The sequence below is a fragment of the Schistocerca gregaria genome, chromosome 2 (genome assembly GCF_023897955.1).
Source record: "Schistocerca gregaria isolate iqSchGreg1 chromosome 2, iqSchGreg1.2, whole genome shotgun sequence".
NCBI classification, from domain to species: Eukaryota; Metazoa; Arthropoda; class Insecta; order Orthoptera; family Acrididae; genus Schistocerca; species Schistocerca gregaria.
Genome location: NC_064921.1, coordinates 295,438,094 through 295,454,494, shown reverse-complemented (window position 1 = coordinate 295,454,494; position 16,401 = coordinate 295,438,094). Strand labels below are relative to the sequence as shown.

The window sequence follows — 16,401 nt, the reverse complement described above, 5'->3', positions numbered from 1 at the left end:
TGTGCCTGTCTGCCGGCGCTTTCCCGCTTGGTAAGTCTTGGAATCTTTGTTTTTAATATATTTTTCCCATGTGGAAGTTTCTTTCTGTTTTATTTACATCATCATTAATTTGAATAATAGAAATCTATAGAATAGAATCTATAGAATAATAGAAATCCAATATCTTTTGTTGACAAAGGCCTTCATGGCCGAAAGCTATAATTGTGACAGTCATTTTGTTGTGGCTATCTGCGACTCAGCATCTCTGCTATATGGTGAGCACCAACTTCCTTCTCATAATATTGTTACATTCCATCCTGGATTTTCCATAGTTTGATCAATATTTGTTCATCAGTTTTATACTTCCATTTTTTTACACTTGTATTATTTTACTGTTAATTTTATTTTACATTCTGGAATTTTATCATTAGTTTATCTCTTTTAAACAAGTTACACAAAAAAATTATTCACTGCATGTAAATCAGTTACACTCATGTGAGCCTTCTCAGTCTTCTTCCTGTCATCTCTTGCCTACCCACTTTCCCTTACTCTTTCTCCCCAACCATCACCCCCTGCCATTTATGTATTCATATGGTGTGATCAAAAAGTAAAGGAAATATTTTAATTTCTCAGGGCTTATATGCCTGATTTTCAGGAAAAAAATCCTGTTGGTGCACCTGTTCCTGATGTATGTTTGCATTTTCAGCTGTCTTGAATATTTAAGATGTTTTTGGCAGTCAAAATGGTTATATGTGATTCTGAGAGCTTGGCGAATTTTCGCTTTAAAAAAATATGGATCAAAGAATTTATATTAAATTTTTATTGAAAAATGAAATGAAATGCACCGCCACATTCAAAATGTTACATGTGGCTTTTGGCACGTCTGCTTTGAGTAAGATGAGAGTTTAAAGTGGTATAAACATTCAAAGATGGTCGAGAAGATGTTGAAGATGACAACCAACCTGCCATAGTGCAACAATTACAGATGACAATGTTGAAGAAATAAAGAAAACGGTTCTGGAAAATCAATGAATCACCACCAGAGAGGTTTCTGATTATGTTGGCATATCCTCATGCCAAGCAGTTTTTTTGGAAGTTTTAGCCATGAAATGTGTAACAGCAAAGTTTGTTCCAAAATTATTGAATTTCAACCAAAAACAATGTTGTGTAGACATCACTCAGGTATTGCAAATGAAGACAACAATCCATAACTTCTAAAGGAGGATATAGCAGGTGACAAAAGTGGGTATATGGGTACGATATCAAAATGAAGGCCCAGTCATCTCAATAGAAACCTCCTGAAGAGCCAAAACCGAGAAAGTTCAACATGTCAATCACATATAGAGGTTCTTCTCACTCTTTCATTCAATTACAATGGGATAGTGCAACATGAGTTCCTGCCTTATGGTCGAATAGTCAGTAAGGAATACTACCTAGAAGTTAAGCACAGTTTGTGTCAAGCAATGCAAAGAAAAAACCAGATTGTGGCAAAACCACTTGTGAAAATTGCATTAGTATAATTCTCCTGCTCATATCTCAATGTTTGTTCATGATTTTTCTTCACAAAAAACAAAACCATTATGTGAATCCCCTTCTTTTTATGAATAGTATATATTGATGGTAAATTAAATGAAATTATTGATTAGTGATTTAATGTCAGATGCTGCAGAAAAATTAAGATAACAAAAATTAGCAGTCAAAGTCCAGACTCTAAAATGGATCATTACAAAATCTGCAACAGAATATATCACTTTGATGTAAATTATTGAGGAAGATAATTAGTATGAGGTAATTTAAAATCCTTTACAGGAAAGTTGGAATGTTTAACTTTCAAATAGTGTAGGTCACTCTTCTCAAATATAAATATTAGCTTGTAGGTCTTTGCATGTAATGAACTGTAATTATAACTTCAGTTAACAGTAACAGTAACTTTTAATTAACAGTGGCTTAGTGGCAGTGGACCTTTCCACAAATATTGTACCCATCACCAAAACTTTCATATGTTACCATATTTCAGATGTTCTCTCTTTCATTACTTCTGCTGCTGCACAACCCTTTGATAGATTTCATGCTTGCTGGTTACTTCAGATCTTTAACAATACTTTTAAGTACTTCAACATTTTTGTATTCTGATTCCTGTTCTGTTTCACATTTACATTGCCTTTTAGCTGGAAGAAATTTATTATGACTGGCACAAAATTCTCCTTATTATTACTATACACATAAACCAAAAATAATATGTCATAAAATTTAGCAAAATGCATTCAATGAGTATTGCATATGATTCCATCCTCTTATATTTCTTACCTCATCATTAATCCAGTATAAACTAATACCACAAAATAAACTTTACTCATACACATTTCTATAGCTAAGATCACATGAATGTTGAAGACAATTACTGGTCAACTTCAAAGAGGTTGAGTGATTCAGAAAAGAGCAAGAATGAAATCAGACAGTGACCCCATACTTATTGGTATTTTTACAGTAATTTGACCGGCTGCCCTTCTAACTAGTTTTGAATTACTAAATGAACTTCCACATTTATTCTATAAAACAATTGGCAGACCAATACAAACACAACAAAATTTCTGAACATTCGACCTTCACCAAACACAATAGCAATGAACATTACATCTACTTTAACAGCTGCCCTCTATACATTCATCCTGAACATAACTCTTTGCATTTTTACACTGAAACTAATTTTTTAAAAACTGTCTACTTTCCTGTCAATATTCAAATTTCTTTCCAACAGCACATTCCTTTTCAGTTTTACTGACACTTATATCTTTGCATGAGCTACCCAAAAATACAGTTAAATCTTACACATTCCTATTTTTCTCATTAATAATACATAAATTTCATTACACTTTTCTTTCAACCAAACAGGATAAACTATTTTGCACAAAATTCCCAATTTTTTCCACACTGAATCAGTAAATAGTCCACCTCTGCTGTCTATCCAAGCTCTTCCATTTCACTGATGAAGTCATACACTTGTAAGGTATGTGACCATTCAGAGGTGGCATGTAGTAATTCCATGGAAATGTACTGATCTGATCACTAAATACTTTATATATGATGTGCTTCAAGTAATCATCTTCACATAACTGTGGCCAAAAGTAACACAAAATACAAAATTAGGAAAGCTCATAAATAACTACTATATCATCAATGAAACATCAGGAACAAAAGTAAACATTGAGTATAAGTACTTAGGATATACAGGGTGAGTCAAAAAGGACTGTAAAACTTAGAAATGATGTAGAAATTTATTGAGGTAACTTACAGAATTGTTAGATGTGTCATGTTTTAGCAAAAAACCTTAAGTTTGACATAAAAGCTTCAAGTGTCATTTTGGCTTAATGTAACTACAATTTGTGATGTGGCAAACATCCCACTGGTAATCAATTTCTTCCCACACTTGTTGTGCCAAACTAGGCTTAACTTGTGCAATGGCAGCATAGATTTGATTTTCTAGGTGGACTAAATTGTCTGGTAGGGGAGGAACATACATTACAGTCTTTAACGAAACCCCAGAAAAAGAAATCCAGTAGTGTGAAGTCTGAGGAGCAAGGTGGCCATGCAATTGGCCCTTCACAGACATTTTAATTGAGTATGATGGTGGGCACTCCTGGTGGTGGAATGGGGTAGTAATGCATTTTGTGAATCAAACTTGAGGTTGTGTGCTACAGAACATCTACCGATACTGTAAGTTATCTAAATAAGTTTCTATAGCATTCCAAAACCTGATCATAAATAACTAATTTTGTAACCTTGTTAGGATGGACTGGAGATAGATAGTGGTAGGGGAGGGAAGGAGGAGGGGGGGAAGGACTAAGGTCAGGGAAGAAGCAGATAAGGCGGAAGTAGGATATGGCAGGCATCAAGAGGAAAACAGGCAAGGGATGGGGGCGGGGGAGCGGGGGAGGGGGGGGGGGGGGGGGGGGGGAGAGAGAGGGCAGGGGCAGGAATAAGGAATTGGAAGGAAAGGTAGCATGACTTGACAGGGAGGGAGGAATGTTATACCAATGATATATTTTCACTGAATTGTATATAATAAACATAATAACACTTAAAATTATTTTAAAACACAATGGGTATGTCTTTTCCAGTAGATAACTTCCCAGATACATTTTTTTTATCTGTATGAGAGACAGGGATCAATATATAAAAACATGACTATATATTGGTACATAGCGCTTTTCCAAGTACATAACCATTTTTTATCAGTATGACACACAACTTCTCCATTGGTTAAGTGACATTTAATGCACCCTTTGATTAGGAACCATATTTAAAAATTGACCAATAGGCCAAAACCTCGTGAATATGTTTACAAGTATAGGAGTATCATTGGAGATGATACCGGGAGGCAGATTAGTGTCAAGGTCTGGTGTGCTGGCCCTTCTGTGGATGGTTTTTAAGGTGGTTTTCCATCTGCCTTCGTGAATGTGGGCTGGTTCCCCTTATTCCACATCAATTCCACTATGTAGGCAATTGCTCTCCAAACACTGTTTCTAAGTATGTGTACACCATAATTTCTCTGCCACACATTGGAGTTACACTCATCTGGTGTGAGATGTTCCAAGGGCTGTGGGTGGGGGGTGAGGGGAGGGGGGGTTGCCCACTGGGGGCTGAACCACATAATAGCCCTGGGTTCAGTGTGGGGTGGCAGTGAGATGAGTGGACTGCTGTAGAATGCTGTGGGGTTATGTACCACTAAAAGCTATGGCAGGGATGAAGCCTCTCTGTCATTTCTAGGTCCCCATTCAATACAATACAATGTAACTTTTACTACACATGTTCTCATGCATTGCCTTAAAATTCATATCATGTTGTTTCATGAATTGCACCAATTATAAATTCACATACTCTTTCCCCAGACTCTTGCCGTTTTCTGATACTCATTATATGGCTCTTACTTAATGTTAATTTGTTCTATCAACTTGGAACTGTCTTCCAATTTTACACAATTGCAGTCAATGGGTGAAGCTCTTGGAATTTCATCTGTAATTTGACTAGTATTAGCCTCATCATAAGAAGTTAGGTCTAGCTGTATCTAAACCCATTCTTTCAAGTTCTTATTTAGTTACTACTTTATACTCACTTACAGAGTTAAATTTCTCAGTTCTGTCCCTAAGAACATGGTCTTTCTCATATCCATCCACACGTAAAACACTGCCCTTTGTCATACTATAACTTATTTTTACTAACAATCTCTGGTAATCAAATACAATGTCAGTTTACCTTTCTAAGTTTCCACATGAGTTGTGATTGCTGTCATGTCATCTGTTACACATATTACTGGATTGTCTCAGCTATACTGCTTTGTTGACATCTGATAAGCTCTGCACTGATTGGCTGATGGTGATGTCAGGCAGTCCTGCTCTGCCATTGGTCAAATTTTTTTCTATGTATAATGGCACTCACTTCTGTTTGTACTTCAAACAACACAATTTTGCATTTCCCAAAAATGGATGGTGCACTTTCCTATCCACAGTTGAAACATAGTGTTCATTCATTTGTGCCACTCTAAAATGTTTACGCTGTCCAAAAGTCACTTCATGACTGTTCATAAATATACTGTCCAAAAAAATCGTTCTCTGCTTTGCCAAATTCTGCAAAGCATATGAGTCCTAACTGTGCCAGGGTGGAAAAATCCTCACCCAATAAGGGCACCATACATGACAGAACTGACCTGAATTCCGTAGTCTCGACCTCAGTAGCACCAGTCTTCTTTGCCTTGAAGCTGAAACTAAATGATTGCAGGATGGTGTTTGCTCACTGATGAACATTACACTGTATTTTAGATAAGATGAACACACACATTTTATTCCCTTCAAAGATCATTTATTAATTATATCAACCAGTTGTTACACTAACCAACAATTTATTAGTACAAGTTTACAGGACAGCCCACATGCACTGGTATAGTTTTCAATTGTGGCAAGAAAAAAAATTTAACATTTATCTAAAAATGACACAGTTCACATTTACCCTAGTCCTTTAGTGGTTTGTCAAGGATGATTATACTCTGAGTAGTTCATTTAAGTGAGTCCATCACACAAGTCAATGAGTCCAACAACAGTTCACTCCAAAAGGTTTAATGGAACTAAATTTCTTTCTTGGTGAATGATTTCATGCAATGAACTTTCACAGGCTAAAACAGTGTGCCAGGTTGAAAACATGAGGCAATACTCACAAATGGTAGCTGACCCACATTCTGCCTCAATTTAACTCACAATAGTTCATCAAGAATATTTAACACAGTGAGCTGGAAATAAAAGATATCAAGTCTTGAAAAATCCTCAAGATTGTGAGAAAGCAACTCTGTGAAACAACTATTCTCTAACCTAACAGTGCACGCCTGGCAGAGTTCATGAAGGAGCCTCTGTGAAGTTAGAAACTGAAGAAAACAAACAGCTGCAGAATCAATAGCAAGAACAATGTCCATGAAGATTAGTTTCTGGGTTTATTTCAAATCAGGCAAATATTCTTGTCTATCCAGGAAATTTTAACTTGACAAATATTTCTCCAGAAGTAGAAGTTCAACTCCCAAAATCTTATTTGTCTGTGGGAAAATTTCCTTGATTAAACCTACCATATTTTACTTCCAGTTGTAAATGAGAGAATACCATCAGATCAGTCTTCAAAACCCTTCTCTGAAGTTTCATCTGGAGTGGCTTGATGATGCTACAAGTGAAGACCTGGAGTGTGGGCAGGAGGACTGCGACATTAAATTGCTTTCTACACACAAAAAAAGAGAGGATAAACCGTGTAAAAAAATAACTATATTGCAGTCAGTTATAACAGACAACTCTGCCCAGACAAAATTGTTGGTTCTGTCACAAAAAATGGAATCATAATTATAATTCATGTCATTGGGTTCCTGTGCTATTCCTTGGCCTGATAAAATAGCATACCATAACTATAAATAAGAACAAGGAATTTTGAATATTGTATCATCTGTCTCCACTAAAATCTGGCTTTCAGCTTACAAATCCATATTGTGCAAATATTTTTAAGATGAGGGCTGTACTGAAAGCTGAAAGCTAAGTCCCAAACAACAGTGGAATGGTCAAGTGCTGTGCTTTCAAGCTCAGGATTGATATTTTCACTGCAGAAATGAATTCTTCACTAAACCATTTTTGACTATGTTGCCAGTAAATGAACACTGACCTTTCGTATAAAATGTGAAAATAATATATCATCACTTTTTTACTCTATAATAGGTTCATCTATACATATCTTCATTCATCATAATTCAGCATTTTCCAGTTTTATTATAATGGTGCTTATACATTGAGAAATGTGACAAACATCATGCTGCCTTGGGTAATATGGTAGTGAACCAAAGCTGGATTACAACCACATACTGGATTAATAACCATTGATCTGATACACAAGCCAGTCTTTGTGTGGTTTTGAGGCAGTGTTTTTCTCTTCCCTGGCAAATGCTTGACTGATTCTTGAATTCCAGCATATAAATATAACATAGGAATGGTTAAAATTTGAAAACTTGCAGTACAAGCCTGTGTTTCAAAATAACCAAGGAACCTATTACCCATTCAACATATGTCTCACATAGTGACTATGATGGTAAAATTAGACACATCTGATCTTAGACAGAGTGATGCTAACAGTTTTTCTTTTCACCTACCCCTTGGAATGGCATAGGAGAAAAGGGGTGGGGGGGGTGGTGGTGGGGGGGTGGGGGGGGGGGGGAATAGGGCTCCTGGTAAGTTTTTAGTCTCCCTTGACCTGTGGTTGAACCCTTTCCCTTCCTTTTCAACACTTCTGCTAGAAAGATCAGTCACTGGTTCCAAGCGCTTACCCGTTTCCTTGAGTTTTTTGTGTTTGTGTTTTCTTCTGCTTTTGCTTGGTGATCAGATATTTTTTGTCTATACAATTATATTATATTGTATTTAGAAAACATAACTCAGTTCATGCACCTTCTTCTTCTTCTTCTTCTTTCTCAATAGCTCAAATGAGAGAATATAGATAAGATGAATATTAAAAGACAGTATATGATCATCAAATTTATTTATTGTAATCTTGTATTACTAAAATTATAAAAAATACTACATTATTACAGAGACATTGCGCATGTATCCAGTCTTTGGCTTTTTGGGGTGTAAGACTACAGCAGACTGCAAACTGCCTGGAACTGATGTAACAATCCCTGCTGACACATGGGTTGCAGTTTCTGTTTGGGGCCAGCATATGGATACAGCATTTCATCCTAATTCAACTACTTACAACCCTGAACGCTTTTCTGAGAAAGATAAACTGCATATTGAAGAATATACATACATGCCATTTGGAGTCAGGAAGAATAATGATACAGGTATGTATAGACTGCTATGTGAAATCTGGAAAGTGTGACATTTTAGATTCACATGCAATAGTAGGAGCAGCAGCAGCAGCTTTATTCATCTGTAGATCTCTTTTTGCAAGGATATAGGACATGTCAAAGTATTTACAAGTTTATTATATTTACAAGTTTAGATCAACTTAAAATAAGCTAATTCATATACACATATATTTACAGACTTCTTAGAGAGAATCTATAGATTTACTCCTGGTAAACAATACTTTTTTTACAAATAACTTTATTTAATATGTAATGCCACATTGTTCACTCATATCTCACAATAAGTCAATGCACACACTATACACACATTGTTTCATAACCCTTCATTCACTGAAAAAAAAAAAAACACACTCTCTCTCTCTCTCTCTCTCTCTCTCTCTCTCTCTCTCTCTCTCTCTGGTGATCTCTGTGCCATTTACTGTCCTGAAAAACTGAGTCATCATCCCTCCATAATGAGTGAGATGTTGAGCTCAGAAAGAAGTGTTAGTATTGTGCTATGTATAGCTTGGGAGTAAGTATTTCTAGAAAGGAAAAAAAACAACATAAGGTTAAGGTGTTATGTGGAATGTTGAATGTTTTATAATCATTATTATTATTATTATCATTATCATTATTTGAATAACATTTTTTGTCAAACCCCTACTCTGTTTTACCTAAGTAATTCTTCAATGTATAAAATGTATTGCATAACAGGTACTTTTTAGCTGCCTTTTTAAATAAGTGTATTATTGCAATTTCTTTAATCTCTTCTGGTAATTTACTGTACAGTTTTATACCTTGGTAGAAAATGCTGTTTTGTGTTTTATGTTTATTTTTTCTTGGTTAATGTAAGTTGAGTCTAGCTCTTGTTACATGGTCATGGACAGAGCTGTTTGTGCAGTAATTACCAATGTTATTTTAGATGTGTACAACTGACTGGTAAATGTATTCACATGGAGCAGTTAAAATCCCCAGTGTTTTGAACAGATCTTTACAATGAGCTCAACTAGTATTTTTGGTTATTATTCTTATGGCTCTTTTCCAGAGTTCGAAAATTGTGTTCATATTTTGTGCGTTTGTTCCCCAAAAAAGAATGCCATAGCTAAGAATTGAGTGTACACATGAATAATATGAAACTAAAAGACACTGCATGTTACACACTGATGACAGGATTCTAAGGGCATAACATGCTGATGACATTCTGTTTGCAAGTACCTATGTATGTTCACACCACTTCAACTGAGAATCAATATTTATTCCTAGAAATTTTGCATTTGTTACACAGTCTACAGAGGTGCCATCTACATTTAATTTAACATTGTCATTTTTCCTCTTCAAACTGAAATTCATGGCATTGGTTTTCTTTATGTTCAATGTCACTCTATTGCTTATTGACCAATCATAAACTTCCTTGAGAGTTTCATTTGCTTTCCCAGCAAGCGTGTTTTCTTGTTTTCTCGGTGACTATAATATTGCTGTCATCAGTGAAGAGAATTTTTTTCACCAGGAGTAAAATCAGATAGTACATAGTTGGTGTAAATATCAACAATTTAAGCAGACAACACCAAACCTGTTTCATCACTATCCTATCCTTTGTCACTATGTCTTCTCTCATTTACATTCCTTTTACAAATAGGTCACCCTCACTTTAGGTGTTTCCCATACATACTCTGTTGAATTTTAATATATGCTGTTAGTGAGAATACTATGAGTACTTTTATCATACATTTACCATAGCTATCAGTTAATATACCTGATATCTTGTCATGTGTTCAACATCTACACACCTGTGACCGAATATTCACTTTGTTTTAATGTTAAGTGGAGCTGCTACTCATTCTACCCCCTTCTTTCATTTCTTGCTCACTGCTTTTATTTTGTCTCCTTATCAAACTGTTTGTTGTAACATCTAATGATGATTTTATATTTAATTTGTTGTTATGAGGTACTGTTCCACTTAGTTACACAAAATATGGATATCAATACACAATATCAAGACACATAGCACATGCACAGATTTAGCTATTTCAAATAATTGTTTACCAGTTATGCAGTACAACTCTAGTTTATTTATTTTGTATAAACTATTAACATCAATAGCATGCAAAATGCTCTGAGAGGAACTAGATAAAATTAAGTCACTTATTCAGACTATGCAAATTACAATTACTTCCATTCATTTTGCAGGAATTATGTTGGGTATAATGCACAGTAAAATTGCTCTTGTGCATGTTTTATCAAAGTACTCCATTGATATCTGTGAAGAAACTCCAGAAATACTGAATCTCAACAGCACATACTTCTTAAGAAATGCAGCCAATGGGATTCCTCTCAAATTAAGGAAAATCTGTTGAGATCTCAGTCATAATGGACAAAATCCTCAACACTGAATGTAAGTGCGACTCTAAGATGAGTGTTTCCACAAAAAAACTGCATGAAAAGAATTGCCATCATGAACACTGGAGTGGAATTGTTCAGTGAAGTCAAGAAGGGCTGGCTGTTGAAAGTCTGAAGAAAGAAGTAACTTACTGTCGACAACCGTGCAGGAAGTTTGAAACTACAGTTGTGACGATGTATATTAATGTTGTTGACAAACTGTGTGTGTTCTACATTCTTGCCCAATTCATCTATCTATTGTGGGATTCTTTCCTTCCGTCCTTCCACCTCCTCCTCCTCCTCCATCTTCATCTTCATCTTCATCTTCATCTTCATCTTCTTCTTCTTCTTCTTCTTGCACCAAAAAAATTGGAAAGTTTTATTTTGTGGACAAAGGACAGTGTAATCCAATTGAGGAGCAGATTCAATAATATGGCAGGAGTTAAGGAAACCAGTACAAAGTAAAGCATGTCTTTCTGCACTATGTTCAAAATTATATTATTGTATTGTATTGGTTCTCTAACATACAGTAGCAGTATGTGCATCACATACTGGACAAGTTTAGCTACATACAAGGAAAGTACAAACATATAAGATCAAGGCAATAAGATAGCTGCAGTATTTCTAGGTGCCTGAAAAGAATTTGACTTAGTAACATATCCAACCCTATAAATGAGAGTACAAACCTGTGAAGTATCAACCAAAATTTATGACTGAATTGAGGATTTCTTTGTATTGAGGGCACAATGTAGCATCAGCTTGAGGCATGCCTCAAGAAAGCATGTTGTGACACTTATTGTTCACAGCATACACTAAGAGCCTGGCAGACAATATTAACTGCAACCTCACATTGTTTGCAGATGATGCAGTTAACCATAATTAAATACTAAATGAAAAAGGCTGCACAAATATTCAGTCAGATCTCAAAAGAACTTTGAAGTGGTGCAAAGATTGGCAACATGCTTTAAATATTCATAAATGTAAAACTATGCACTTCATGAAATACAAAAAAGTAATATCCTATGACTACAATATCAATGATTCACAACTGGATTTAGTCATCTCATACAAATACCTAAGTGTACCAGTTTGTCAGGATATGAAAGGCAATGATCACATAGGCTCAGTCACATGTCAAGCAGCCGACTCTTCCATTTACTGGTAGAATACCGTGAAATGTAATCAGTCTACAAAGAAGAGTGCTTACAACACACTCGTGCATCTCATCTTAGAATGTTACTTAAGTGTGTGGGACCCATACCAAATAGAACTAATAGTAGATATTAAGAAGCGGCATACAGTCACACAACTGTCTGAACCATGTGAAGTGGCCAAAGCTTAGACGTAGACATTAACTATCCCATAAAAACCTATACATGACACTGCAGTGAGGTACCACTTTTCCCTAAGCCTGATGTAGAGGCAGTATGGATATCTTTTGACACAATAAACGTAAATGAAAGTGTCTAGAACTCATATAAAATGTCCCTATACTGTAACGACATGCTGCAAATGGTAGCTGCCAGTAGTCATCAGTTAAACAAATGGTGCTCGTCTAAGTTACCATGCTAAACTTGACAAAGGCTTACTTTGTCACTGTAGAGGAGAGCAATGCATGGTCTCACACTTAGGCAACTAAAACTAAACTAATTGCCCCCATCAGCTTTTTACCCTACTAGAAAAGTATTATTATAGCTACTTCAAGACCACTCAATATCGCCACCTGCTTCCATAAGAATAATATACTTTTAAAAGCTTTTTAAAGCATTTTCAATCAAAAAAGAGTGGTTCTCAACTTTTAACCTTTAATTTACATGTGAAACCTGAAATTATAACCAATCAGTTGGCAGAAACATCCGCAAATTCCACAACACTTCCTGAATATCTGGACTGTATTTCCTGGAGTTCATGGTCAAAATCAAGTGCAAATTTTAATGGACACAGACCCCCCCCCCCCCTCTCGCCCCCCCACCCTCCCCCCTCCACAAAAAAATCTTTTGTTTCATACAGTAATTTTCTTACAACTTTTATTTGAAAGTGCCCTTAGTCTGTTGTTGATCGGAGCTTCACTTGTTTCTTAATTAAAGTACCATCCACTGGGGCTACATTGGCCCAATTATTTGCAATTTCTAGTTTAATTCTGTAATATTTAGAATAAATCTGTAACAATACTTTCACAAAAATTTGTTTTATTTAACAGATGTTTACTCAACTATTACACCACATTAAAGCCTTCTGCAGACCTTTTTGGTAAATGATTTTATGTTTTCAAAAAGTGGGCCAATTTTGTACCAAAGTGGAGCTACTTTGTCCCAATAAATTTTTTCCCTAATTAATAACCCTTTTCATCATTTTGGGTCAATTGTACATCTGATTATAGGGAATTGTGATAGTACAGCAACAAAACATAGCAATATTTCAAGGAATTTTAGCTTATTTACAAGAAAATTCTGAACTGAACAAATCCATTACCTGTACATGCATACAACAAATATTATTGCTACACATTACAAAATTAATTAAAATGTTTAAACAAAACAGTGGGATGCTTTACACTATATCTGATATAAACTGTCTAACTCAGGCACTAGAAAAAATCCCCTCTTGGAAAGCAGTTGTTGTTGTTGTTGGTGTTGTTGTTGTTGTTGTTGTGGTCTTCAGTCCTGAGACTGGTTTGATGCAGCTCTCCATGCTACTCTATCATGTGCAGCTTCTTCATCTCCCAGTACCTACTGCAACCTACATCCTTCTGAATCTGCTTCTTCATCTCCCAGTACCTACTGCAACCTACATACTTCTGAATCTGCTTAGTGTATGCATCTCTTGGTCTCCCTCTATGATTTTTACCCTCCACGCTACCATCCAATACTAAACTGGTGATCCCATGATGCCTCAGAACATGTCCCACCAATCGATCCCTTCTTCTGGTCAAGTTGTGCCACAAACTTCTCTTCTCCCCAATCTTATTCAATACTTCCTCATTAATTATGTGATCTATCCATCTAATCTTCAGCATTCTTGTGTAGCACCACATTTCGAAAGCTTCTATTCTCTTCTTGTCCAAACTATTTATCGTCCGTGTTTCACTTCCATACATGGCTACACTCCATACAAATACTTTCAAAAATGACTTCCTGACACTTAAATCTATACTCGATGTTAACAAATTTCCCTTCTTCAGAAATGCTTTCCTTGCCATTGCCAGTCTACATTTTATATCCTCTCTACTTCGACCATCATCAGTTATTTTGCTCCCCAAATATCAAAACTCCTTTACTACTTTAAGTGTCTCATTTCCTAATCTAATTCCCTCAGCATCACCCGACTTAATGCGACTACATTCCATTATCCTCGTTTTGCTTATGTTGATGTTCATCTTATATCCCCCTTTCAAGACACTGTCCATTCCATTCAACTGCTCTTCCAAGTCCTTTGCTGTCTCTGACAGAATTACAATGTCATTGGCGAACCTCAAAGTTTTTATTTCTTCTCCATGGATTTTAATACCTGCTCAGAATTTCTTTTTTTTTTTTTTTGCCTTTACTGCTTGCTCAATATACAGATTGAATAACATCGGGGAGAGGCTGCAACCCTGTCTCACTCCCTTTCCAACCACTGCTTCCCTTTCATGTCCCTTGACTCTTATAACTGCCATCTGGTTTCTGTACAAATTGTAAATAGCCTTTCACTCCCTGTATTTTACCCCTGCCACCTTTAGAATTTGAAAGAGAGTATTCCAGTCAACGTTGTCAAACGCTTTCTCTAAGTCTACAAATGCTAGAAACGTAGGTCTGCCTTTCCTTAATCTTTCTTTTAAGATAAGTCATAAGGTCAGTATTGCCTCACGTGTTCCAGTATTTCTACGGAATCCAAACTCATCTTCCCCGCGGTCGGCTTCTACTAGTTTTTCCATTTGTCTGTAAAGAATTCGTGTTAGTATTTTGCAGCTGTGGCTTATTAAACTGATAGTTCGGTAATTTTCACATCTGTCAACACCTGCTTTCTTTGGAATTGGGATTATTATATTCTTCTTGAAGTTTGGTGGTATTTCACCTGTTTCATACATCTTGCTCACCAGATGGTAGAGTTTTGTCAGGACTGGCTCTCCCAAGGCCGTCAGTAGTTCCAATGGAATGTTGTCTACTCCGGGGGGCTTGTTTCGACTCAGGTCTTTCAGTGCTCTGTCCAACTCATCACGCAGCATCGTATCTCCCATTTAATCTTCATCTACATCCTCTTCCATTTCCATAATATTGTCCTCAAGTACATTGCCCTTGTATAGACCCTCTAAATACTCCTTCCACCTTTCTGCTTTCCCTTCTTTGCTTAGAACTGGGTTTCCGTCTGAGCTCTTGATGTTCATACAAGTGGTTCTCTTATCTCCAAAGGTCTCTTTTATTTTCCTGTAGGCAGTATCTATCTGACCCCTAGTGAGATAAACCTCTACATCCTTACATTTGTTATCTAGCCATCCCTGCTTAGCCATTTTGCACTTCCTGTCGATCTCATTTTTGAGATGTTTGTTTTCCTTTTTACCTGCTTCATTTATTGCATTTTTATATTTTCTCCTTTCATTAATAAAATTCAGTATCTCTTCTGTTACCCAAGGAGTTCTACTAGCCCTCGTCTTTTCACCTTCTTGATCCTCTGCTGCCTTCACTACTTCACCCCTCAGAGCTACCCATTCTTCTTCTATTGTATTTCTTTCCCCCATTCCTGTCAATTGTTCCCTTACGCTCTCCCTGAAGCTCTGTACAACCTCTGGTTCTTTCTGTTTATCCAGGTCCCATCTCCTTAAATTCCCACTTTTTTGCAGTTTCTTTAGTTTTAATCTACAGGACATAACCAATAGATTATGGTCAGAGTCCACATCTGCCTCTCGAAACGTCTTACAATTTAATACCTGGTTCCTAAATCTCTGTTTTACCATTATATAATCTATCTGATACCTTTTAGTATCTCCAGGGTTCTTCCATGCATACAACCTTCTTTCATGATTCTTCAACCAAGTGTTAGCTATGATTATGTTGTGCTCTGTGCAAAACTCTACCAGGCGGCTTTCTCTTTCATTTCTTAGCCCCAATCCATATTCACCTACTACGTTTCCTTCTCTCCCTTTTCCTACACTCGAATTCCAGTCACCCATGACTATTAAATTTTCGTCTCCCTTCACTATCTAAATAATTTCTTTTATCTCATCATACATTTCATCAATCTCATCATCTGCGGAGGTAGTTGGCATATAAACTTGTACTACTGTGGTAGGCGTGGGCTTCGTATCTATCTTAGCCACAATAATGCGTCCACTATGCTGTTTGTAGTAGCTTACCCGCATTCCTATTTTCTTATTCATTATTAAACCTACTCCTGCATTACCCCTATTTGATTTTGTGTTTATAACCCTGTAGTCACCTGACCAGAAGTCTTGTTCCTCCTGCCACCGAACTTCACTAATTCCCACTATATCTAACTTTAACCTATCTATTTCCCTTTTTAAATTTTCCAAACTACCTGCCCGATTAAGGGATCTGACATTCCGCGCTCCGATTCGTAGAACGCCAGTTTTCTTTCTCCTGATAACAAAATCCTCTTGAGTAGCCCCGCCCGGAGATCCAAATGGGGGACTATTTTACCTCCGGAATATTTCACCCAAGAGGATGCCATCATCATTTAATCATACAGTAAAG

The 16,401-nt window shown here is 36.4% G+C and overlaps 1 protein-coding gene across 1 annotated transcript in view; it reads left to right on the top strand.

Moving 5' to 3' along the window:
• LOC126336131 (cytochrome P450 6j1-like) overlaps positions 1-11,740 on the top strand; it is a 102,269-nt gene extending 90,529 nt beyond the window's left edge. The window contains exons 6-7 of the mRNA XM_049999621.1: positions 8,081-8,332; positions 10,526-11,740. Of these exons, the coding sequence (XP_049855578.1) occupies positions 8,081-8,332; positions 10,526-10,692 (419 nt within the window). The 3' untranslated portion in view covers positions 10,693-11,740. The remainder of the gene's footprint in view (positions 1-8,080; positions 8,333-10,525) is intronic.
• The last annotated feature ends 4,661 nt before the right edge of the window (positions 11,741-16,401 follow it).